The 26,560-nt window shown below is 49.6% G+C and overlaps 1 protein-coding gene across 7 annotated transcripts in view; it reads right to left on the reverse strand.

Annotated features, from left to right (window-relative positions):
* The window catches only part of MICAL2 (microtubule associated monooxygenase, calponin and LIM domain containing 2), a 233,885-nt gene that overhangs the window by 89,766 nt on the left and 117,559 nt on the right, over positions 1–26,560 (reverse strand). For 3 of the 7 annotated variants that reach the window (XR_006341165.1, XM_043902901.1, XM_043902890.1), the window contains exons 16-23: positions 20,423–20,491; positions 16,788–16,931; positions 15,189–15,311; positions 13,958–14,176; positions 13,583–13,684; positions 12,277–12,402; positions 2,523–2,630; positions 1,337–1,523 (exon numbers count right to left, since the gene is read on the reverse strand). Coding sequence is in view for 6 of the 7 variants with exons in the window: in XM_043902901.1 (XP_043758836.1) it covers positions 1,337–1,523; positions 2,523–2,630; positions 12,277–12,402; positions 13,583–13,684; positions 13,958–14,176; positions 15,189–15,311; positions 16,788–16,931; positions 20,423–20,491 (1,078 nt within the window). In the remaining variant the exon portion in view is untranslated. The remainder of the gene's footprint in view (positions 1–1,336; positions 1,524–2,522; positions 2,631–12,276; positions 12,403–13,582; positions 13,685–13,957; positions 14,177–15,188; positions 15,312–16,787; positions 16,932–20,422; positions 20,492–26,560) is intronic. The other 4 variants (XM_043902882.1, XM_043902911.1, XM_043902865.1 and 1 more) reach the window with 3 other exon arrangements.

A 26,560-nucleotide genomic window follows, 5' to 3' on the forward strand; every position in this document is an offset into this window, starting at 1 on the left:
AAGGCTATGGTTTTCCCAGTACTCATGTATGGATGTGAGAGTTGGACTATAAAGAAAGCTAAGCATTGAAGAACTGATGCTTTTGAACTATGGTGTTGGAGAAGACTCTTGAGAGTCCCTTGGACTGCAAGGAGATCCAACCAGTCCATCCTAAAGGAGATCAGTCCTGGGTGTTCATTGGAGGGACTGATGTTGAAGCTGAAACTCCAATACTTTGGTCACCAGATGCGAAGAGCTGACTCATTTGAAAAGACCCTGATGCTGGGAAAGATTGAGGGCAGGAGGTGAAGGGGACGACAGAGGATGAGATGGCTGGATGGCATCACTGACTCAATGGACATGGGTTTGGGTGAACTCTGGGAACTGATGATGGACAGGGAGGCCTGGCATGCTGCAGTTCATGGGGTCGCAAAGAGTCGGACACAACTGAGTGACTGAACTGACTGAACTGAGGGACCCAGAGGTCAGGTAAGAGGTTATATGTATGTGGCATACATGTGCCATATGCTGGAAGTGGCATACTCTGGATGTAAACACAGGCAGTTAGTTTTAGAGTGTGGAATCACAAGCTTCGTCATTATATGATGGTGCAAACATCAAGTGCTAAAGGTTAGAAATTAATCACTCATTCCAAGTCCTTCATTGATGACTCTGGTAGGTCACTCAGCAGAGGGCATGTTACAGTTATGGACATTCTTACAATACACGCTTCATTGATAATAACATGAATATGACATCATTTATTGAACCCCCCCCCCCGGCCCCCTGCTTTTCACTGGAAAAGACCCTGATGCTGGGAAAGATAGAGGGCAGGAGAAGGGGGCAACAGAGGATGAGATGGTTGGATGGCGTCACTGACTCAATGGACATGAGTTTGAGCAAACTCTGGGAGATGGTGAAGGACAGGGAAGCCTGGTGTGCTGCAGTGCATGGGGTCGCGAAGAGTTGGACGTGACTTAGCAATCAAATAACAACAAATCGCACCCCTATTACATGTCAGGTGTGGTGCCAAGTATGTGACATAAGTTGTCAGGTTTGATTTTCTCGACCACACAGGGGCAACTGAAGGCGGTGAGACTGAGTAAGAAAATGTCCATAAAGCACGTGGCACCTGGGAGGTGCTCCCTACGCATGTGCACCCCCCATGCTGTCAGCTCCCCTTTCCTCAGGCCCCTGCCCACCAAAGGCAGCCTCTCCCCTTAGCAGGGGATCCCTGCTCCCTGAACTGCTTTTCTGATGACACCAATACTCCCTGGGAAGCGCCGGCTGTCCCAGAGCCTCCAGAGTCGAGAGGCCCAGGCCAGACACAAGTGCTGCCCCGGCCCCTGGCGGTTACCTTCGTCAACATCAAAGGCATAGGCGGCCAGGCGCAAGGTGGTGGCACAGATGCTGCAGCGGAAACACTCCCGGTGGAAGAAGTGGCCTTCCGCGCTCAGCCGCTCCATGACATACACGCGCTTCTTGCAGAAGTAACAGGTGTCGCTGCCACCCACGTTCAGGGGAAACGTCTTCCGTACGGACTCCTGGCAGGCACACGGCATCGGAAGAGAAGAGCAGCGTGTTAGGGTGTACACCGCACCTTCAAATGCAAGGCCGGGCATGTAGAGATGCCAGCCTGCCTTGTGGGGCCTCACAGGCTACGTGCTGCTTTTGTCACTGGGGGTGCTGCTGCAAAGAGTGAGGGTGGGAAGGTACGCAGAGCCCAGCCCTGCCAGGGCAGTGTTGATTGTACTCCCCAGCAGGCTGCTGGACACTCTGGTTTCATGGTGGGAGTGACATTTCCTGGTCTGACAGAGCAGGTGTCCCTCACAAACATGCCTGCCCAGAGATGCCATCTCCAGGAATCTGAGTCAGGGGTTAAGTGTTGCCTGGGTCTAGAGTGAGGTCACTGAAAGAATGTCTTATCCATCCTTGTCCGCTTGCAGTGACACAGGTCAGGCAGGGAAGGCTCATGGCATCAAAACTGTTCAAGAGAACTGCAGGAAACGGGCATCAGGCTGCCAATCAACTTCTTCAGTGCAAAAGGGGAGGGCGAGGCCCAGGGCAGGAGGGGCACCCCTGGGTGATTCCAGGGGAATGTGCCAAAAGGACACCAAAAGAACTCTCAACTCAAACTGCTGGTGGTGACAGTGAGCAGAGTCATCCGGAGAAGGAGAGGATTCAGAGGATAGGGATGTTTTCCCCATTACTTCTTAATCCAATCTATACTGGATGCTAAACATTGGTAGTAACGGTTGTCCATCTCTGTAGATGGCCTCCCCTGAGCTTTCCCCTGAGTCCTCCAGAGCCCCTGCTAGAAGGGAAGATGCTCTGCTTTACGAAATGACCCACAAGGGGGCCAACTGAGGTTCGTCTACAAGGAAACACAGCCCCCCACTAACCTCTGCTCTGACCTGGCCTGTTCTCAGCCCCTCTTGTCCCATGAGAAGGGGGCCAGGCTATCCTCTCCGCATCCCAGGCACCCTCCCTGGGAGGCCAGAGCCGGTATCTGAGGGTGAAGGCGGAAGGGTGCACATCCTTACCAGGTCTGGAGAGGTGGCCTGAGTCTTAGGTCTGTGATCATTCAAGTACAGATTGACCAGAACTTCAGCTGCAGCCCCTATTCCGCTGGATACTTTCCCTACTGTCAGCTACCCAAGAGCAGAGGTAAAGGAGACAGAGACAAAGGGAGAGGCCATTAGCACCGAGGAGGAGAACACGAACAAGCTGGAGGTGGCAGAGGGCTCCACGCCCACATGCAAACAGCAGCCAGCATCCCAGGAGCGGCCTCACTAGCCTACAGTCGGCAGCAGGCACGCTGCAGATAGAGAAAAGAGAGATCAGCAGGGCGACTCACAACTACATCCACTGGGCGTACACGGTCTTCAGGAGTTCTGCTTACTCAGCTCACAGATAGCGAGAATCAATCCTAGAGGAAGGGATCTATCCAAGGCCACTTAGAAATCAGTGCAAGATTCAGGACTCTGCTAAGGTCTCCTGAACCCCAGATGGGGGATCTTCACACTACGAAAACAAGCCAGCTACACTGAAGCTGACCTTTCCAAGACTCCTCCTCACTAGAGGGTCTGGAGTGGCTACATAGTGAGACCTGTCCCCCATTTCCCCAGATCAGGAGGGTTAGGACTGCGCTCTACCACTAACGGTTCTAAAATGGGACACAAAGCCCTCAACTTCTGAGCCCAGTGTCCGCATTTAGTGAAATGGGAATAAATGGTGCTTTCCTTGTGGAGCTGTGGCAAGAATGAGAAAGCATGTGTGTGAATGCCGGGCACTTGGCAGGGCTGGGCCAAGATGAACTTGACTCCTCCTCCCTTCTCCCTCTGAATTTGGCAGCCCCAGCCCCTGTGTCCCCTAAGGAGCTGTGGCTATGCCTGACTTCAGTTCTATTAGGTCAGGACGCTGACTACGTTGCCAATAAAGAGTGGCCGAAATGGGAACGGACGGTGGTCCCCACTGGGCAGGGAGCAGGACAGGGAGCTCCAGGTGGCAGTGCCCAGGGCCCCAGAGCTGGTGCTGGGCAAATCAGTTCCACGTTGGCCTGGAGACCACAGCCTGATGGGTTGTGGGTGCCTGTGCTCCCGAAGGCATGATGGTCCGTGCCTACCCGTGAATGCCTGGATCCCCACTGGTGTGTCATGGAGCTGGGAAGGGGTGAGAGCTGACAATGCAAGCAGACGTGGTACAATCACACATACACCCCCAGGCAAATCCCAGCTTATTCTTTCCCCACCAGCTCTGAAAGGCCAGCCCGGGAATATTGCAGTCTCCTCTGCAGGGAGGCAAACATGCACAACATGAGACGGGATCTGTAAACACGGCTCCTGATCCTAAGACCCTGGAGGGAGGGAGGCTCCAGATGCTGCCCAGCCTCTGAATCCAGCTTCTGGGAGATGTGCCTACAGACAGCAGCAGTGTAGGCTGCTGGCCCTCAGTCACAGGTTGACAGCCATGTTCACAGCAAGTAACAGTGACTTGCGAGGGGACAAAGGAAGGCCCTCAATCTAAACCCAGGACTGCTCTTGGAAGGCCACACTGAATTCACTGTGAAAGCCTCAAAGATAAAGCAGGAAGCTCAGGGACAGCAAAGCAGATGGCAGCAGGTGCCCACATGTCCTGCCTCCTGGAAGCAGGGCCCACCCTCAGAACCTGAGGCCAACTCATTGGGCACCAACAAACGCACAGGTACAAAAAGAGGATGAAGAGGGAAGGGCTGCCAAGCAGGCTGGGGTGAAAGACATGACCCAGGGGAGGCCTGCCCACTTCTCATTAAGGAAGCCCCAACACCAGCAGCTACTTTGGATCAGTCATGCCAGACCATGTGTGGGGCTCTCTGGGGAACTATGGAAGATGTGGCCGGGGACCTTCTGGGGTGTCTGATCCCAGACAGATGGGACCCCCTCAGACTTCACAAAGCTCGCTCCTTCTCAGTTGCAGCAGCTGCCAGGCCGCTTACCCCTCCCTACTCTCAAAACTGGCCCCGTCTGGAAGAGATTAGGATTCTGCTTCTGAGCATACACGCTGCCATTTCCAGGATTTCACAAATGCCAAGAAACTTGGCTTCCTGCTCCTAAGAGAAGTTCAGGTGCACTTGCTCTAGACAATAAGCCATTATTTGCCTGATGTTCCACCCCTTGCTGGGGCCTCCAACACAGGCCTCCTCGGATAGGAGCTGAGAATATCAAGTACTTTCTGACTTTACAGCAAAATAAAGACGGGATGTCAGATTTACCTCATTGTCCATACTCCCCTTGCGTGACTGTCTCTCCTGACCCCATGTGTGAACTGGCTCTGAGGAGCTCTCCCAGGAAGGCACTGTGTGATGCCAGATACCCACGCGCAATTACTGCTTCCCTTGAGTGAGCAGAGAGGGAGACTCTACTTTCTGGGGCTTTAAATACAAGTCTCTAATGAGACCTTATTAACTACTTAGCTAATAAGCACTTTGTGCCCCTGAGCTTCCGTGCAATCCTGACTTAGGAGCAATTATAGAAGCAAGCAGAGAGCCCTGGGGTGGCTGGGGGTGCCGCCAAAACATGTCTGTGCAGTCATGGGCCTGCTCGGTTGTTCTATCAGCACAAGGGATCCAGGATGAAGACCAAGCCCTGTCCTTCCTTTCATTGTGGGCCCTTAGTCATAAGAGACTCCTTTCTCCCAGTTGCATCCACAGGCCCACCTATGACAGCGGTATTCCTAGGAATAATGAAATGAAGGCACCCTCAGGGAAAGCAACACTGGTGCTCCCATAGGCCCTTCCCAACTGTATCCTGGAAACCATGCCAGGAACACCGAGACGAAGAGGTGGACCAGGACTTCCTGAAAGGATACTAGGAGACCAGGTGATGGAGAACTTGTCTCAAGGGTTAGAGGAGGCCACCCCAAAGGCCAGAGTGAAGGAGGACATTGCCCTGGAGTCTCCAGTTATCCCCCATTTCCTGATGGTAGGATGTCTTCCTGGCTCCAAGACAGTGCAGACCTGACCACCTGGACTCATGCTAACTCACTGCTCCTCAAATGGTCAGCGGTAAATGACTAGGTTTTGGTTTTTCTTTTAAATCTCGAATCCATGGTGGCTTGATATTTCCGGATACAATGAAAAAGAATTACTAGAAATATGATCACACACTTGGATGTGTGGCTATGTTGAACTGCTGTACAAGTATTTAATGCTTCCTTCTCACTTGCTGTGCTCCTTGGATCACAGACTAGTTCCTGCCAATTAAACACACTTTAAGTAGCACTGTTCTAGCCAATCTGGAAATGAATGGGTCCTGGGCATCCTGAGGAAGAAAAGAAACTCCACGTATGGAGAAACCTCCAGAAAACTCATTATGGTTTGACCTCAGAGTAAGAACCTAGAAGCCAAAGGTTCTCAATAAGGAGATTACTACACTGGAAGGCAAAAGCACTTACGCTCCTGGGGAGCTGGTCAAAAGGAAAGCTTACAATTTGGCTGGGAATACTTTTTCCAAATTCAAAGCTGGGCAATCAGATGACCTCATCAGAAACGAACATGTCACAGTCACTGGTTTTTTAAGAAATGGTAATTTTGGAGGGCCATGGGACTGCTTTTGCACCCTTTATGTATCTTTCAATATTTTTATAATTTTTTAGGAACTGGGATATTTTTCACTAACAGGAACTGATCTGTGATCCAAGGAACACAGTAAGTGAAAGCATGAGACACTTATAGAGCAGTTCAACATAGCCACACGTCCAAGTGTGTGATCATATTTCTAGTAATTCATTTTCATTGTATCCAGAAGAATCAGGCCACCATGGATTAGAGATTTAGAAAGAAAAACCAAAATACTATATGGGGTATTTTTTTCCTCTTGGAAATTCTAGTTTTTTTCAGCTAATTAATTAGGACAAGCTGGAATGGTTGGACACTTCAGGTGGGCCATTATCTAACTTTACATTAGGTTAACGTCACATACATCATTTCCCTTCTGTGAGCCTCAGCGTCCTCATCTGTAAAATGGGGAGACCACTGCCATCCTCACAGGGCTGTGAGAGAGTCATCAGAGAATCTGGGCTGCACCTCACAGGGTGCTGGGTTCCCAAGAATCGCCTGGCAGATGGTTAATGAGTCCAAAGCACCACCACTGATGCCGCTTCAATTTTCCATGTTCTGGAACTTCTTTTCTCCTCTCCTGGGTGGCCTTCAGACAAAGGAACTTACAGTTGCTATGTTCCCTCCTCTGCACGAGTAAGAATAATACAGCCCACCCAGACGAATGCACTGGCTTCTCCCTCTGCTTCTTGAGTCAACTGAGATTCAAACATGATGACATTAATGGTCGGCACAAGCACCATCACCAAGCATGTCCCTGTCTGGATGTGGGAACCTTTCTTACCCTGCTCCGAGCTGGGAGATGGGTCATCTCTGCTCTGGTTTGCACTCCCTGATATCTTAACCCTGCCTTTCTCATCTCTACACTCCTGGCATAGGACAGATGCTCTGAAGGAAGGAGGAAGCAGGCGCTTGGGTCTGCTTGCATCCAGACAACGGTAACATCCCCCTGGGGCCTGGAACTCAGCCAAGAATACCAGGTGTCCAGGCTGTCCTTTCCGCCTGACCTGCTGTGAGGGTCAGGAAACCCACGTGGGTCAGGCAGAGCTGGGGTCAGAGTTTCCAGGGCCTCAGATCTGAGAGCTTGAGGGAAGGGGAGGTTTCGACATATAGGGCCAAGGGAGGTCTCCTGGGCAAATAGGAATACGCTCCTCTTTGAGGAGTCCCTGGATAAGGCAAATCAGATGACAGACTGGTGTGCCTGAGTCCTCAGCCATATGCTCAGGGCAAGGATTGAAACTGCCTTATATGAGGGGCTCTGGAAATGATGCCTTTGGAGCTGAGATGCCGGCAGGTCTTAGGGGTGGTGACCTCCCAGTGGGCGCCGGTGTCTCCTGGTGCCAGGCACTGAGCTGCATTGAACCCTCACGGCCTTGCGAGCTGGGTCTGATAATCCCCCTTTGCAGACGGGGCCGCTGAGGTTCAGGGAGTCTCTACCTCACCTGAGGCCACAATGTTCCTAAGTGGCTGGGTTGGAAATGGAAACCTGAAGGTGACTTCTTTGCCTTTAGAGAGGAATCAACATGCATTTTAGGTAAGTGAGCTTTCTTCCAGAATTCTCCTCCACTGGGGAAATAGCACAGTTAATGGATATCTGAGGAACTAGATTCATGCTAGGTCTTTGCATTATTCCAATCACCCTCAGGAGTAGCTGCTGCCTCCATTCTGAAGATTAGGAAACTAAGGTGCTGAGAGGTCTACTAATTCATCCAAAGCCACACTGCGAGTAAGCAAGTCATCTGCTTGCTGAACCCACGGGTGTAGTCCAAGCCTACATCCTGCTCACTACAGCACCTGCCTCTCTGCGAATTAAAATCCCCCAGGCTGGGATGCACACAGGTTACCTCCAAAGGATTCCCAGAACAGAGAGAACAATGAGGTTGGAGCCAGCCTTGAACTCTACCCTTGTTATCAGATGAAACACTGGCAGATTGCCCAGCTAAGACTCACCCAGCTTCTCTCTAATATGCAAATCTCTAGAGTAAACCCTGCAAATCCAGTTTTAAAACAAACACCCCCAGGGTAAAGAAAGCTCCTTTTGCAATGGGCATTGCTCTTCTGACCCAGGAGGACTAAACTGCAGTCCGCAGCCCCCGGAGGCCCTCCCTCTGGCTCAGCCGTGTAAATACGTTGCCATCGTGATCTTGCAAGAGCTCCCCCGCCTTGGTAAGCGGCTAGCAGCCGTGTTAAAGGCTAAACCGGCAGTGGCCTCCCGCACTGAAGAAAGAAGTTAACGAAGGGTTGATGGGGGCTAGGGACTTCCTTGGTGGCTCAGACGGTAAAGCATCTGCCTACAATGCGAGAAACCCGGGTTCAATCCCTGGGTTGGGAAGATCTCCTGGAGAAGGAAAATGGCAACCCACTCCAGTATTCTTGCCTGGAAAATCCCACAGACGGAGGAGCCTAGTAGGCTACAGTCCATGGGGTCGCAAAGAGTAGGACACGACTGAGCGACTTCACTTTCACCATCACTTTCAATGGTGCTACAGGAGGACTGGTTTGGTGGTAGGAATGATCAGACTGGGCATGATCCCATAGCCCACGGTCTTAAAAAAATAACTTAAAAGATAAGACCCTCGTAAGAATTTGGGCCCAAAATGAGAGGACCGCAAGATGTCTTGTGACTGTTGAGGCCAAAAACCCAGCTGCATCACACTGAAGTTTAAGGCGACATGTCAACCAAGAGGTCAGCCAAGTGTAGTCTGAAGGCAGAACCTGGCTACATTTCTCGGACTCGGTGACCCAAGTTTGCATCCCAGTAACACGTGCTCCTCATGACAAGTTTGACTAGGGCTGTTTCTAAGAGGAGGTGATTATCCCTGGATCCTCAGAATTAAGGTGTAGGGCTCTAGGGCAGGAACAGAAACACTCAGCCTGCCAGGAGGTTGCCAAGAACCAAGCATCAGTTTCCAAGAGCATTTTCCTTTCTCTGGCTCCCCTGAATTGAGGCACATATAGTCTCTGGGCATCAGAGCAGCCCCAGAATCTGCTGGGGAGAAGTGTGAAGGCCCCAGGCTCTCTCCAGGGCAGCGGCTCTCTGAGCTCCATCAGGACAGAAGGAAATTGTCACCAGGTTGTCACCTGCTTTAAGGGGCAGCAGAGTCTCTCCTCAGAGAAGGCCATCACTCTGCCAGATTCTGCATGTGCAGAGACTGGAGTGGAATCAATGGTGGGGTCCGGGCAAGGCGGGGAAGTTGCAGGTGGGGGCAAGGGAGCAGTGCAGCTGGCAAGATCCTTTCCAAGACTGCTGGAAGCTAGAAATTCACCACCCCATGCTTAACTGCCTACAACGGCTTCATGGTGAGATGTGGAGCGGTCTGTGGGTATCAAGTCCAAGTCCACAGACAGGGTAAGTGTCCCATGGTGACCTTTTTCTGAGAACTCCCCAATCACTCCCAGCCACACAGTGACAGGCTCATCAGCCTGTAATTAGTAAGTCAGAAGCTATGGAAATTGCTCAATGACACCATCATCTGACGGCCAAGACTAGCTAGGGAGACGGGAAAAGAAATAATAGGGAGCAATTGTTCTACCCCAACCTGGGAGAAACAGAGAACAAAGCTGTAGAGGTGGGGGCCCCAGGAGTCCCTGAAGCCCACCCACCCCATTTGCAGCCCTCCTTGAGCCTGGGCTTGGGGCTCTATGCACATAGGCTCTGGGCTGTTCCCTCTGACAAGGGCTCCATTCACACGTGGCTTCTGTGGTACAGAGGAGAGAACACAGGCTAGAATCAGGAGCCTGGGAACTAGTCTCCTCCCTCTGCCTTTGTTTTCTTCTCTGAGACTCTGTTCCTGCTTAGTTCTCTTTCCCAGGAAGAGCCCTCCCACCGTTATCCATTTAAGATTGCTACCCTCCCCTAGCATGCCAAGTCTTTGCTACCTGCTCTCATTTTCCCATGGGAAAAACTGTCTTCTGATACATCATATAATTTACCTAGATATTATAGATTATTTATACCTCCCTCTACTAGGATGCAAGCCTCATCAGGGCAGGAAGGTAACCCCTGATAACTGATGTGTATCCTGAGTGAAATGCCTGACACCAGCTTGTCATTCAATAAATATTTGTTGGATGAATAAATGCTCACTCACTGGCTTAATGAGTGATGTTGATTTAAAGCTGTTTGAAGGGCGCAGTGGAGAAGTAGCCAAGGGCCTCAGTGGAGTCAGATGATGAACGATAGGGTATTCTCACTATAAGAAGTGTCTTTGCCAGACCCAGTGGCCCTGCATGGACCTGGGCAGGCTGCCTCTTGCCATCACCTAGAGAACTAATACCTTCTGGAAACCAAGTCAGGGAGCTTGGGAAATGTGGTCCCTTTTCTTGTACTATCTCTGCTCTCAAATATGAGAGGACAGTGACCGAGCCAGGCCTTCCCTAAGGACAAAAGAAAGGGCAAGCCCAGGGCTAGCAGGAAAGGGTCTGGGCCAGACAGTAGCACAGTGTGGGCCCAGTTGCCCAGCTAGGAGCACCGGTCATTGCCTGCCTGTGCCTAGGTGCCCTCGCCCCTCCCATCATCCTGGCCAGGGCACCAGTGACCTTTTCTATAGCAGGAAGTACCCGCCAGGGAAGGTTCTTCTCCCAAAGGCTACTCGGAAGCCTTGGTGATGATGACCACCAATATGCCAGTTTCTAACCACAGAGGTCACTATCAAATGAGCCAAGAGTCACTCTTTTGTTGATGAGAAAATGGAGACTCCTTAAGGTTAGGAGACTTAAGGTCAAACCGTTGACCAAAGTTGACTTGGAACAAGTCGCTGGGCATCTCAGCCATGGCTATGTTCAGTAGAGCTGAAGATGAGAAGTGTTTCTGTTTCCCCACATCCCCCCAGCTTCCCCTCCAGGGAGGCTTCGCACCTACACCGGGGACCATGGAGCGGGTGGGGCTGCGAAGGCTCCTTGCTCCTTCCTCGGAGACCCTGCCTGCACTCTTCTCCCACAGTAACGGGGGTCAGTGGGGGTGGAACTCCCAGGAGGCAGCTCCTAACGTCCCACTGACGCAACAGCCCAGTGGACTTCTGGTTTGTCTAACAGAGTGGAAACAAATGAGTGGTAACGCTGCCATGGGCACACTCAGCACCACATGGGGAGATGAGCCCTAGTAGGGGTAGACAGGATAGAGGTGTTCAGGGGAGCACAGTCCTTCAGAAAGAGGCTCCGACTTCCTGTCATGAGCAGTAGCTGAACAAGTGCACTTCGCTTCATTTTTAGACTCGCCCATTACAGGGGCTAAGCTTCTCCAGAGGCTGCCCCTCTCCCACCCCAGCCTCGTAGTGTTCTTGGCATATTAGGTAACAGGCAGGCAAGTGAAAAACATGAAAAGTGCTCTAGAACCCAAACTGAATAACTTTATCTACTCAACCAACATCAGCCCCCACCAGTTCTCCACCCTCTGCACCGCTGCCTGTGCCCGTCTAGAACTCAGAGCAGATCCTGCAGTGACTCTTTATGAGGATGGAATGAATTCCTTTAGCACAAAGAAAGCGGACTGACTTTCACTCTTACTCTCCACACTCCTATACTTTTATTCCCAAATCCAGTTGCACCAGAATTGTCTTTGCATTCATGCAAGTCCTATCTGCCTTCCTTACCACATGCCAGATCCTTTTGAAAATGCCCTTCCTCTACACTTCTTTCTAGCAAAATCCCTCCGTATAATCTTCAACACTTGGCTCCCATATTACCTCCTCTGTGAAGCCTTCCCAGGCTTCACCATTCTGGGTTCCTAGAACCTTCCTTTTAAACCTCTCACATAATTCATCAATAGTATTGTCTGAGGTTCACCATGTGAGACTGTCTTGTTAGGTAAAAAATAGCCCAATATTGGCAATATCATATGGTAAAATGTGATACATCTCTATGCTAATATGCTGTTTGTCATCTACACCATAGTAAGAGAACTATACCTCCCTCCTCTTTGTCTTCTCAGCATCTGGCATGATGGTTAGCATATAGTGGGTGCTCAGAAAGTGCTTGCTAGACAAGTAAGCACCATTTGATAAGGTTTTGTGTGCTGTCTGTTCTGTTTAGTTTCTTGCTCCAACACAAAACCAAAACCAAACTCAGGACTGTTGTAAAGACCTTATACATTTTCATCCCAGCCAAGCTAAGCTTCAGATGGTTGTCTGAGCAGGCTGAGCAGAGCAGGAGAATATCTAAGAACATGCAAGGAGTAGGGGAAGCCAATTGTTTGGGATAACTACCTTTCTGGCAGGAGAAACAGAGTCAACAGTTGATGGAGAGGAAGTAGCAGCTGAATCAGGAGATGGAAGGCAGGAGGGAGAAGACGGAGGATGAGTATGAGACAGGCTTTTAGAGAGTAGTTTATTCTGCACAGAATAGAAACAGAGGAAACTTTGATTATCCATAGGGAAATGCACAGTGATGCTTGCCTCGATGATATAGCCCCCTAGTCTACACATCCAAGGAGGGGAAAGGATATCCAGGCTCATGTCTCAGGACAAATATGTAACCTGTGTCTTTGGAGCCCAGCAGGACTGTCTAGTTCCTGGTCACAATGCACTCTGTTACAGCTATTCTGGCTCCCTCATCACAAAATAGCTAGAGCAGAGCCATCCTATTCCTGACATGAACATAGACATGAACTCCTGAAGGCCTCACTCTGGAGCTTGGTATAAAGCAGCAGCTTCAAGTTTAGGAAAGGACAACCCAGGAGGCTCTGGGGCATATGCCCCAGCAGGGACCTCTGCAGCCACAGAGAACCCTGAAAATGAACGAAAGGCAGAGTATCCTTCCCATGCCTATGCTCTGCCCAGTAGCAGAGAACACAGGTCTGGAGGAGGCCGAGTGAAAGCCGCAGAGGAGGTGTGTTCTAGAGACCAGGCTTGCTGCAAGCATGGGAGCACCTTACACATACACGTACCATGGATCCTCACCCTCAACTCTGTCATCTCCTTGCAAGCACATACTCTTCTTTTCAGCAGGTTTCTAAATAAGTGCCGGGACTGGGCTGTGCTTCCTATTCTAAGGCAAGGCCATTCTGTCTGGCTGGTGCTGCCTTCTGGGAAAGCAGAGCAGGTTATGGCCTGTGGTTGACCTTGACATTCAGGGTCTTCTGGATCAGGGCTATAGTGGTATTTCTCCACTATGCTGCCAAACATCATGAGCAACAGGCTTGCTTGTACTTTAAAGGCACTGTGATGTGATTTCTGCAGTGGGCCAGCTTTCCCTCTTTGTGTTGACCCCTAGGAAGCTCAGCCTGCTCAGAAGCTAAGATGTTACAGTGCACATGCTTCTATTTTCCTGTGACCTGAGCCTGCTTTTCTGCCTTGGTTTTCCCTTTGTCCTGATTTATCTACTTATTGAGTCTCCTCATTTGGAGCTTTTTTAGATGCCAGTCCAAAGCCTTCGGTGACTTGAAAAGTAAATAGCTTTATAGACTATAAAGGGTGGAGGAAGGAAGAAATGAAGCTCCAGAGACTGACTCATGTCATCTCCCCAGAGGTCCAACACCTGGGTTCCCGGGGGCTCTGAAAGCCCTGCATTTACCTGTGGGAAATCCCCGTGTCCAAACATGGAGGCAAGGTGAGCCGCCTTCTCCTTAATGTTCTTTTTGTGAAATTCCCTGTTGGCCAAGTTCTGAGCCCTTTTCTGCAGCCAAGGCAAGAAAGGAGAAAGAAAAAAGAGACAGTGACAGAGATGGTGAGGGTTCCCCCTGGGAGAGAGGCGGAGAGGCAGCCAGATGGGCTTGCTGCGCTCAGTACACAGGGCAGGCAGGATGAGAGATGGGGAGGAGCAGTCGGAGGAGGAACCCACCCTGGGCAGGAGGGGGTGGGGGAAGAAAAGCATCCCAGACACAGGCAGGGCAGAGGCAGGGCAAAGTCACGGGCAGGGCAGAGGCAGGGCGAAGAACGAGGCTTTCACCTGGAGAACCTTTTCCTCCACTTGCTGCAGCCGCCGCAGCACGCCAGAGAGGGCCAGCGCTCCCGGGCAGGTGGGAGGCAGGCTGGCAAGGTTTTCTGGCCCGCCCAGCTGCAGGTCAGACTTGGCTCGGGCTCTCCAGGGCCTGGTTGGACACTCGCCACCAGCAGACACTTGCTTTAGCTCTCGGAGCACATGCCCTGTCACAACCACGGAGGGGAACTAGGGGAGACGGAAAATCAAGCTTCCTTCCCGAGGAAGGCCCTCTCATGGACCCCTCCCACCACTCACTGTGAGGAATCCCCACCAGGATCAGGGACAAGGGCATGCCACGTGCCACCTTGAGTGAGATTCCAAACTAACCTTGAGTGCTGACTTCTCACCACCTGCATCGGAATCACCTGATAGCCTCCTTAACAATACCATCTGGGGTGTTAACGACAACACTCCAGACCCCCCAAATCAGAACCTGTACTGTCCTGGTTCTGAAAGTCAGGGCTCAACCCCCAGAGAGTCAGCTTTAATTGGCTTGGGGGTGGGTACCAGAGATGGACATTTTTAAATAAAGCTCTCTAGATGATTCTTATACACAGGGACATAAAATCACTGCACTATCCACACGGACCTCCTTTGATGTCCGCTACCCCCACCCCTGGAAGCAACACAAAATCCTAATGCTGTCCAGTAGTTTTGAGTGCTGTGTCAATAATAGTGATTCTAATTCCAAACCCAGAGATGTTAACTGGAAAAAAGCCTCAGGTCATGGCTCCTGGCTGCCTCCCTGCCCACTGGGCAGTTCAGGTCCTTGGGGGACCTGGGAGGTCTTCATCACATCCCACCACATCAATGGCATATGGCTAACTGGCCACCTGAGCCCATTCCATCATCACTGCCACTTTTCCCCATCAATTTAGAAATCAGTCTACTCAAGAGATCCGCAAATAGGGGCACTACACAAAATACCCTGTGTGGTATGGTCTGTTTTTTCCTAAACAAATAAAGCACTGAAAGCATGGGTAGTTGGTCAGCTGATATCGCCGACTGCCATGTATTTAAGATGCTGCGTCCTTGGTTATTCTTACCTATAAGGGTGGTAACCTCAAGTTGTATCTGTCTTCCCAGAGAATCTACACTCAGCCCTACGTGGGGTGCAGAGAGAGCCATGAACCCCACCCCTCTGGATCAAAGTCCCCTCTGGCTTCACCAAGACAGCATCCACTGGAAGGAGCCCTACCTGCCTTTTCAGAGTTGGTGATGGGCTGGGTGTGGGCTCCTCCGGCTTGGGACAGCGAGGGTTAACAGGAGGGTCAGAGGAAGAGCGCAGTATAGGCTTACCTATCCCTGAGACACGGTGCTCCTGGGAGGAGGAAGGTGAGTCCGAAAAAAAGCAGCCACAGGAAATAGGAAGGGAAAGGTGAGTCAGATTGAGACACTTGGAGGGAGGAGAGGAGAAGAGGCAGGGAGACAGAGTTTGCAGGTGCTGAGCAAGCCCAGGGCTGAGCTCTGACAAGCTGTGCCCAGCTGGAAAACGTGAACCCCAGCCCTCCGTCCCTGTTAACAGCTGGTCCCACGGTCCCTTTCTCGTAGACAACGTGTATACCCCCAGGAGGCAGTGTTTTTGGCTCGGACTGGGGCATTGAGCAGGCACTGCCAGAGCCTGTGCCAGGCAAGGGTGGCTAGTCCCAAAGTCCCTCCTGCCCATTAGACGATAGGGATGCTCAGTCCTTCTGAAGGAAGAGAGCCCTCATCAACACCTGGGGACCACAAGCAGTCAAGCCTCCAGAAGGGCCAGTTGAGAAAACAATTCAGACAGTTACAAATCTCAGAAACCTCCTTATAATAAAACCTGGCTTCCTGGGGAAGGTCAGTTTTTTCAGAAGGGGCATGATCTACATCAAGACTAGAAAGATGTCTATGATTGCCTCTGAACCAAATTAACCAAGAATTAGTCCTTCTCCTGAGAGGGGCCTAATTCTGTCATGTGACGGATATTCTCCAAAGGCAAACTGAACCCCTTGTCGCAAGCTTTTGTAATGTGGCAGTGGTGTCCCAAAGAAATTCAGGGGAGCATATGAAACCGCGCAAGTGCACACTCCAAGTCGGAGTCTGAGATATGAGAGCCGGGCCTGCAGCCTGACCCACAGCATCCCACCATCTTCAGCCTTATACAGACCCTGGTCAGACAAACAGCCCTGCCAGCCTGACCCAAGGGAACAAGGAGAGAGGAGCACCAGGGTACACTCGGGGGGTTGGTTTCCATTCCTGTAGGCCTACATGGAGCTAAGATCTATGATTCAGTTCCCCTGGTTTGGATGGGGTTTTCACCACGGACTTACACCCTCAGACAGTCAGCATCTCTAAAGCTTCCTCCAGCTGCACTGTCTCAAAGATGACTATAAACCCAGCCATGATTGCAGAGTAAAACAAAATCAGGGCAAGGATTTTATCTCCAATAAAACAGGCATCAGCAAACTACAGTCCTCGGGCCGAATCCAGCCTGCTGCCTGTGTTTGTAAATAAAGTTTTATTGGCACACCGCCACATGTATTTGTTTACATACTGTTCATGGCTGCCTTCACAGTGACTCAACTCTGCCATTATAGCAGAGCTGAGTCATTGCAAGAGAGATCACATCGACCCTAAAGTCTAAAATACTTGCTATCCAGCCCCTTTTAGGAAAGTCTGACTCCAGATCAAGAAGAAGCTCTAGTCTCCTTTTGAGCCAGGACTGGCTGGCATACCTGAAATCCAGCACTTGCCTGACATTTGCTGGCTTCTCAGCAGGTTCTGGTCACCAGGAAGGCAAGGTCAGTGGATGTTTGACAGGACTCACCTGCCTCAGGATTGAGGGGTTCCGTGAGTTCTCCTCGAACTTGGCCAGCAGCTGACTTGCCATGGACTTGACTTTGTTCTGATTTCCACCTTCCTTAATGCCCTCTTGATTGGAGCCCAAGCTCTGGCTGGAAAAGGCTGAAGGCTGCAAAGTCCAAATCAGTGCATTGGTTGTTGGATCCGGAACCCAGATATCATGGGGTAGGCCTGGGGGCTCACGACAGGAACAGTTCCTGAAGAAGGACACCCTCTATGGTCTGAGAAAGTGAGGCAGACACAGCAGGCAACGCCCAACGGAGACAATGCTCAAAGGTGGGACATGGTTCCCCAAAGGTGGGCACAGCCAGGCTTGCGAGCCAGACAGTGTTTGAATTCTGACTTCTCTGACGTTTCCTCATTTGTAAAATGGGAGCAGTAACCCACCCTCGTGTAACTGTTGCAATAACAAAATATAATAATGAAATGATGAACAGAACAGTTTCCAAACCCATCACGTGGCTGACAGGAGGTGAAGTAGAGGGGGTGTCAGTGGAGCAACACACAGGCGCCAAGCTTCCCCTCTCTCCTCTGCACCCCACGCCCAATGGCAACCAGCCCTGCCCTGTTCTTTCTTTTTTTAAAAAGTTTAATTTTGAAATAATTTTAGACTGACAGAAAAGTTACAAAGACAGCACAGATAGCTCCTGCATACCACAGATGCAGCTGTACTAATATTAACATATGGAATAATCATGGTACTGTTATCAAACCCAAGAAATTAACACTGGCATGGTACCATTAACAGAACTATGGACTTGATTCAGATTGCACCAGTTTCCCACGGATGTCCTTTTAGGTTCCAGGATACAATCCAGGATCCCACACTGCATTTAATCATCATGCCTCCTCCACCTCCTCCCATCTGTAACAGTCTCTCCATCTTTCTCTGTCTTTCATGACCTTGACAGTTGTGAAGGACACAGGTCAGCTATTTTGTACAAAGTCCCTCCATCTGGGTAGGACTGATGGTTGCTCATGATTAGACTAGAGTTAGGGATTTTGAGGAAGGATGTCGCAGAGGTGAGGGGTCCTTCTCATTGTTTTGTTTTGGGATACATGATATCAACATGACTTGTGACTGTTTAGAGGCTGACCTTGACTGCTTGGTTATGCTGCCTTATAAAATGGAATTCCATGTAAGATTTTCTTAGCTCATCTGCTAAAAATAAGACATCGAAACTGATCGCTGTCCAGTAAATGTCTGTTCCCTGGTACCATAGATCTGCTCCCATCAGCCTCAAAAATACAAATGGCATTGTCACGTCAAGAGGGCAGTCAGTTTTCCCAAGGAGACAATGCATCTCCCTTACAGGAACAGATGTTCTCAAAACAAAGATATATTCACTTAGAAGAAATTCATGAGAAGAGATAAGCTATAGTCAATTGTCTTTTTTTTTTTTTTTTTAAGAGTCCCTAAGTGTAGCAGCCCCATGGGAAACCTAGTATGCACAGCCACTCTGAAGAGTTGGGCAAACACAAATCAAAGAGTCACTCCCCACTTCAAAGCGGGAACTGCAACTGTGCATAGCAATCCAGTCTTGAGTGTGAATAGGGCAAGTTTACTAGGCTGGTCACTGTTTGTACAGCCCAAAGTAGGCCAGGACAGTGGGTCATGCAGACAGGCCCTTTGCAGACATTCATGTGCTCATGAATCACTTTAAAACCAGATTTGGATTCAGTGGGTCTGGGGTGGGCCCTGAGAGTCTGCATTTTTAACCAGCTGCCAGGTGATACTGGTGCCCTAGTTCTTGGCTCACACTTCGAGTAGTAAGAATTTAGAGGAAATTATTGCTTGGTTAAATCTCACTTAAGTAAATAGCTGGCCAAGAAAATAGAGCCATTTCAGAAGAGGCAGGTGCGACCAGATTTCTCCCCACACTGACTGCTGTGCTGCCAGCATCAGAAACAGTACAAACACCCCCTCAAATAAGGCACAGATGAAAGGCAGGAGAAGACTTCCCCGCGGGACAAAATGTATCCAAGGGAAGCTTCTGGGGAGGAGGCGGGAGCAAATCATAGGCACTTAGAGCAGAGGCAGCGCCCCATAACTAGAGAACGGGATGTTTCTCAGCCGTGGCTTCCTCCTCTCAGCTGTCTTCCTGTTCATGAGCTTCCTGCTCACACCAGACCCAAGAGCAACAGCTCTCAATCATATAAGTAAAAGAAGTTTTTTTCTAAGTCCTATAAATCAAGTACGAATGTATCCTACAAATTATCCCTGTGCCTTTGAGTCATTGTTTTGGCATCAGCCAGTAGGCTAGCTAAAGCTGGTATTCTTAAAATTTAAAGACAGCATCTAGCCTGCTTTTGTGGATTAGAATGGCTTTTTGGAATGAGGTGTGGGGCTTCCCTGATAGCTTGGTTGGTAAAGAATCTGCCTGCAATGCAGGAGACCCCGGTTTGATTCCTGGGTCAGGAAGATCCACTGGAGAAGGGATAGGCTACCCAGTCCACTATTCTTGGGCTTCCCTTGTGGCTCAGCTGGTAAAGAATCCACCTGCAATGCAGGAGACCTGGGTTCGATCCCTGGGTTGGGAAGATCCCCTGGAGAAGGGAAAGGTTACCCATGCCAGGATTCCGGCCTGGAGAATTCCATGGACTGTATAGTCCACGGGGTTGCAAAGAGTAGGACACGACTGAGCAACTTTCACTTTCTTTCACTTGGAATGAGGGATATATCTCAGGTCTCTTTAAAGAGTTGCCCGGGGAAGCAAGAACCAATACTCTTTTTCTTCTGATCAATTTTTCAGTAGCAGGAGAGTGCTACTCCTGCTTGGCTTTGACAAAGTAGCCTGTAACTTTCTTCCTTCACCAGAAGGTGGCACTTGTGGGTGCTGGGACATTCCCCTTAAAGACTAATGGTACAGAAAACACAAGAAGTAGAAATGAGGACTGGGAGAATAGTGGGACTGCTGGTGCCTCTTTACTACTTACTATTAACAGTAATTATATCTTGATTAACCTAGGTGCCAGAGACCATGATTGGTATGGTATGTGCATACATGTGTGCTTACACATCCTCTTATGTTAATTTTTAAGATTAAATTAAACCTTGTTTAATCTTGACTCTGGCATGTAGAGAATCTTGTCATCTGCAGACTAAGAATCTTACTTCTTTTCCAACTTGGACTCCTTTTATTTCTTTTTCTTCTCTGATTGCCATGGCTAGGACTTCTAAAACTATGCTGAATAATAGTGGTGAGAGTGGGCACCTTTGTCTTGTTTCCTGATTTTAGAGGAAATGCTTTCAGTTTTTCACCACCGAGAATAATGTTTGTTCTGGGTTTGTTGTATATGGCCTTTATTATGTTGAGGTATGTTCCTCCTATGCCTACTATTTAATCTTTGAAAATTCTGCAAAATGTCCTACATTTCAAATGCATCATCTGTGTTTTACAGACATGAGCCACACCCTGGGAGAGTGACATAGCTAGTGACCAGACCCGACTGTTTTCCCATCAAGCTAAGCTTGGAACCCAGCGGTTCATGAGAGGAAAGAAAGAAGGGCGGGGAGGCTGCCTCGGTCAGGCGAGTGGGCTGTGGCCACTGGCTGTCAGGAAACAGGCCTTTGTGTAAACCGACGCTGAGCACACGAACCTCGTCCAGGTTGTTGAAGCCCTTCCGCCTCCGCTTGTTCATGTCATTCTCTTCGGTCCGGCTGTCCACCTGCAATGGCCAAGAAAGCCTGGTGAGCTCAGGGCTGGTCAAGGGCTTCGGTGCCAGCATTGGGGATCCAACCCCGCCCACAATAGCTGCCAGCCCAGGAACAGATGGGTTGACATTACCCTGCACCGTGACAAATGCTCTCAGCTCTGTTCAGGCACAGCGGAGGAATCCTCCCTCCGCCTCAGGAGCCAGGGCTTCTGTCAGAAGAGGGTGGGAATACAGATCCCCAAATCATGCCGAAACATCCCAAAGCACAAAGGATCCCTGTGACACGGGCAGGGATTGCCTCCTTTCAGTGACCTTGGACTCAGAGCGATCACAGCCAGGCCTGCTGATGCTGCCCTGAGGATACCACCTCCTATGAAGAGGTGTCACTGGCTCCCCTGACAGGCACGGATTCTCAGGACTCAGATCAGCTGTCCAGGAATTTGATGGCAAATTACTTCTGCCATTCAGTCCCACTGCAGCTACTGGTAAATGATACTGTGTTAACTTCAAAACAGTATCGGATATGGCATGAAAACTATGATGACCATATAGCTAAGTTTGCCCAGGACATTTTGATGTATTGCTTCCCCCCCGCCCTTGCCCCAGGCATAATTAGGAATAATGCCCTCTTTTTTTTATTTTTAAGATTTTTTTTTTTTTTTGGTTATGGACCATTTAAAAAGTCTTTGTTGAATTCTTTGCAATATTGCTTCTGTTCTATGTTTTGGTTTTTTGGCTGCAAAGCATATGGGATCTTGGCTCCCCAAGCAGGGATCGAACCTGGCCCCCTGCACTAGAAGTCAAAGTCTTAATCACTGACCACCAGGGAAGTCCCTCATTCTCAAAAGTACCCTGGTTTAGACAAAAAATTGCATGGCTGTCCTATTGATAACCCCTTACAGTCAACTCTGCTTCGCAGACCTGGAAATTTACATCCAGAGATCCCCCTTCTACCTCAGGCTATTGCATGATGCCTGCAAGGACCACCCAAGGGCACACCTGTGGTCTGGCTTTTCTACTTAAGGGAAGCAGTGGGACTGCACAAGTTGAGCTGATGCTATGAGCTGGGATAGGGCTGCAGGCTAGATATGGTGCCTCCCCCTACCCACTAACCCTCTCCTTGACACTGGGGTTAGACCCAAGCTGGGACCTTCCCCATATGGCCAGCCCACTGAGGACCATGGAGCCAACCCCACTGACTATGCCTCCCCATGGGAGATTCCAACCCCCTCAGCGGGGAAAATGTGAAAAGTGTGTTAGTTACCCATGTCCTGTAGCCCACCAGACTTCTCTGTCCATGGGATTCCCCAGGCAAGAATACTGGAGTGGGTTGCCATTTCCTTCTCCAGGGGATCTTCCTGACCCAGGGGTCAAACCCTTGTCTCTTACGTCTCCTGCATTGGCAGATGGATTCTTTACCAGTCTGAGCCATCAGGGAAGATTAAATCCCAGCCTCTGTTCACACTGGATGCAGCTGAAACGGCTTTTGGCCTCTCTCTCCCCTCAAACCCAGGCTGCAGCCCAATCAGTACCACACGTCCTCACCTTGCCCCATCCCAGAGGACCCTTTACCTCCCAGATGTTGTAAATCAACAGGAATGATCAGAGCCCTCAGCACAGAGTCTAGTCTGTACCCACTTGCTCTCGCAGGCAAGCACCTGCTCCCCCTGCTCTTACACTCCTCACCACCTCTGCCCCTCCTCCTGTTTACTAGCAACTTGAAAAAATTTTAAAACAAGATCAACCACAGTGTAGTCATTGATATTTGTTCAAAAATGTGACCCTTCCCTTGCTCAGGCAGCACAAAACAACAGATCAAAGGGCCTCACCTTCCCCTTAACATTTTCCTCCGCTTCTAACAAATCATTTTTCTGTGAATGGAAATTATTTCAACCCTAATGTTTGGGCAAACACCAAGAGAAACAGATGACCTTATTTGCAGTGTCGGGTTCTAGAGGCCTAGGCTGTTTAGGCGCCCGGCTCCACAGTCTGTGAGAGCTGCACTGGCTCCGAGACAAGCCTGGGAAAGTACAGGGTGTCCTCCCCACAAGAACACTTCAGGCATCATCTTAGAGTTTTCTGCTGTTCTTCCTGTTTCTACCTTTAATGAGGACTTGGTTTTTCCCTCAAAGAGCAACATATCTCACTCTCTGGGTGTGACTGGTCCAACAATCAGAGCCTACATGGATCCAAATTCAGTACATTAGTGGCCGGTGCACAGAAAACATTCCTGGGGGGAGTGTACCCAGCAGCAGGACCTAAGAAGACCCCCAAATCCTTCGGGGAGAGAGGAAGTGGGTGGGGGCAACCTCAACTCCTCTGATTCAGCCTGACCCACAGGACAATAAAATGCAGTCTATATGGAAAGGTCAGCCACACACAGACCCAAAGGGTCTCTGCTCTTCCATACGGATTTATCATGAAAGCACTTATGCTCAACTAAGAGCTAGGTTAAAACACAAAGCTTGGGAAAACACAAACCTGGAGTTTTATCTAATTTTTCTTATCTGTACATCTCTATTCAGGAGCCAAAAAATCCTCCGTATCCCCCTCTCCTTGAACTCTATTTTGCACCATAGAGAAGTGGGTACAAGGAGGAAGAAAATAGTTATTGTGCCCAGAGACAGCAGGAGATTAAACAAATAACTCACTTCCTTTTCCCATAAATTTTTCCTGTCCTTTCATCCTAAGACACTTTCTTATCATGATTTCCCAATGATTTGAAAGAGTCTATACCTCAAAAGACATTTATTAAACTACTTGGTGATCTCCATTTTAAAAAACAGACATATATCTACCAAGCTCATCATTTATTTGATCAGCACAAAATATTCTTGTTCCCATATTACCTCACTTAAGTTGATTTTAGCTCCAAACAAGCCAACTTTATATTTAGTTAGCTGATGAACCCTAACCCTGGAGAAATTCAGACCAAGGTCATAGGAAGAGAGACTGGCCATTGTAGGCAGTGACCTGACTGAGAGTACAGTGGCCACCATGATATTTAGAAAGATGGCCAGTGACACTGGCAAGAGAGCTCCCCCCTCCGTGGCAGAGCAGCAAGGAGCCATGGGTTCAAGTTCTGACCTGAATTACTTTCCAGCTAAGTGAGCTTAGGAAAATCACCCAACTTTTCTGACTTTAGTTTCCTCACCTCTAGGATCCTATACGAAGCTATTGTAAGGATGAATACAAAAAAAAAAAAAAAAAAAAGGATGAATACAATCATGTATATAAGACACTTCTTCTATGTAGTGCTGTATAAGTGTTAGACATTTGCAGTTAGGTCAGTGCTATTCATAGAATTAGAAAATCTGAATTCTAGTCTGGCTTTGACATTTACCCACCTATATGGCCTCACAATATAATCTCCCTAAGACCAAGTTTCCCCATCTCTAAAACTGGGATGAGAATACGTCCCTTGACTTCCTCAAAACCTAACAAGGGCAAATGAGCCATCTACAGCACTGCTGTGTGCTGTACAATGCTGGATCCGTCACGGCTGCAGTGCACAAGCCAGTGGTCACCCAGCTAGTTCTACCCTTTGCAGAAAACAAGCATCTTTGTTCACTCAGTACTCCTAAAGGACAGGCTGGGGACCATCGTGTACAGAGCCCTTTCTATGTGCCAGAGAAGGAGATCAGATCTGCAGCTCACATTGGTTCAGCACCGTCTTCACAGCAATGCAATGCTTGTTATTATGTCGCATTTTGCAGCCAAGCAAAGAAACTTAGAGAGGTTCAAACATGTGCTGAATCACCAGCAGACCAAAATATGTAGTCGTCGGCCTGGCTTTAAAGTGCATCCTCATTCTATAAGGCAGTGCAGAATCCCAGGTTGTGGTAACACAGAGGACAGGAGTGATCACTGTCCACAGAGACCTGCAGACCACGGGTGCCCAGGGTGGTGTGGGCGTATGCACGCTGCTCAAGGCCTACACTGGCCAAGCAAGGCAGCATTAGGACCCAGGGCTCTTGACTCCCTAAGCCGTCTTCAAGTCTCTGAACTGAGAAGTGTGAAAAACCTAGTGGGAGTTTTGGCTGCTGGGTGGGCGGTTCTGTGAGCACAGCTGGAGAAGGGGAGTGAGAGGAACTTACGAAGTTGCACTGGAAAGTCAGTTCCTTCTGGCAGAGACCCTGGCCCTCTTGTTCATTGCTGTGCCCCAGCAATGAGAACTTGGCATAAAATGGGGACTTAGTAAATCTTGGTTGAACGAATGGGCAGATGGAGGAGGGACTTTCTTACATAATGGCCCCTGAATCTTTGGAAAGTGTCTATGGAGGAGAGTCAAGGAGAAGGGCTAGAAGGGCCCCTCCTACCCCTGGCTCAGGCCAGACACTGATCTTATGCTTTGTGAATCCCACTCCGCCAGGGACCAGCAATAGTGGAGGACCTGGGTCAGAATCAGCCAGCAGACCAGGATAAATCCTGGGGCCACTGACCTGGCTTCTAGGATGGGGTTTCCAGGGACAAATGACAAGTTCTGTGTTGCCTTGTCCCTCAAGGAATGGGTTCAGAATGGGGAAAACAAAGACCAAACAACTTGACTATGTCTGTCGTATGTATTGTGACTGAAGAGGCCATAAATCCAGGTATTATCTATGTGGGGTCAGATGAGAAAAGCATAGATAGGTAGTGTGTGCATGTGTATATACACACCCACGTGCACACACAGGATAAAGATCACATGTGTGTTTAGATTTCGCCTGTGGGTATGGTGACAAGTGTGTGTACATGCCCACACGCATACACAGAAGGACAGAGACCACATATGTGTGAGCATGGTGACAAGAGCTCTGGGTCTCCAGGAACTGTCCCACACCACCAGGCTGCCAGAAGCTGATTGGGACAGAGGCAGATCTGCAGAAGTAGACCAAGGGCCTTTTAAGAGAAAACAGAATCCCAACTCTTCTCCTTCTCCCCAGGCGTGGGCCATCCAGTCTCCAGAGATAACCAGCCGCAGTTAGTTACCATTCACCAGAGGTACAGCCCTCTCGGCATGGGATAGGAAAGTCATTCTCTCTAAAATAAGTTCCTGGATGGAGGAAAAGCCTTCGGTTTTGCCCAAAGTTGTTGTCTTTTGCTGGAATTTAGATATTATCAGGAAAACAAGATTAGGGAGGAAAGTAGGTTTTAACACCAACATCAAAAACCAGGAGGGAGAGAGAGTGTTAGCCCAGCTCAGGAGAGAAACAAAGAGCCCGCTTCAGATTAAGACACCACATGTGAACAAATGTGGGCTGCTCAATCTCTGTATCTGGAGAAGGCACTGGCAACCCACTCCAGCGTTCTTGCCTAGAGAATCCCAGGGACAGGGGAGCCTGGTGGCTGCCGTCTATGGGGTCGCACAGAGTCAGACACGACTGAAGTGACGCAGCAGCAGCAGCAATCCCCATATCAAGATGCTCCTCTGAAGTTAGTAAGGAGGGAGGACTGGTAGGGAGGGATGGAGGAGGGGGAGGGGAGTACAGACGCACCTATACATACAGATTGTGTGTTTGAGCCCTGGTATAGAAAATCACGCAAGAACAGCCTAGCCTGCATCTCCAGACCGTAAGGACACATTTACCAGGGCAGTGAAGACTTCGTGTTTAATTGCACTGACATCTCCTGGGTGTAACGGTGGGGGAGCCCCATGTGTATGTACAGTATTCAGTCTCCTGTGTAGAACTCCACTGTGTGTGTCCAGAGGGAACCTGGAGTGTACTCAGTACCCCTTGCTTGTGAGACATGTTAAGACCAAAGAGCATTGCCAACAGATATCTCCAAGCCAAAAGAGGATCCAGACATATGACACGAGATAAAAAGGGGAGAAGGTACTTTGCATGTAGTCTGACCATTGCACTGGAGTTGAATGGCAGACAGTAGATGCTGGGGTGCTTCAGTACCAGGGCAGAATGTGACTCAGTGGCCTTATAAACCCACCAACCCCCCTAGAGGAAGCATTCAATCAGTTTGAGGAGAAAGGGCGGGACAACAAATACCCACACCAGGCACTTACTTCAATGACCTGATCTCCCTACCTATCTGAGGAGCAGGACAAACTTCAGATGTTAAATGGGGCCGTGGGAGGGAATCAGA

This window comes from Cervus elaphus, chromosome 1 (genome assembly GCF_910594005.1).
Source record: "Cervus elaphus chromosome 1, mCerEla1.1, whole genome shotgun sequence".
Classification (NCBI taxonomy): Eukaryota; Metazoa; Chordata; class Mammalia; order Artiodactyla; family Cervidae; genus Cervus; species Cervus elaphus.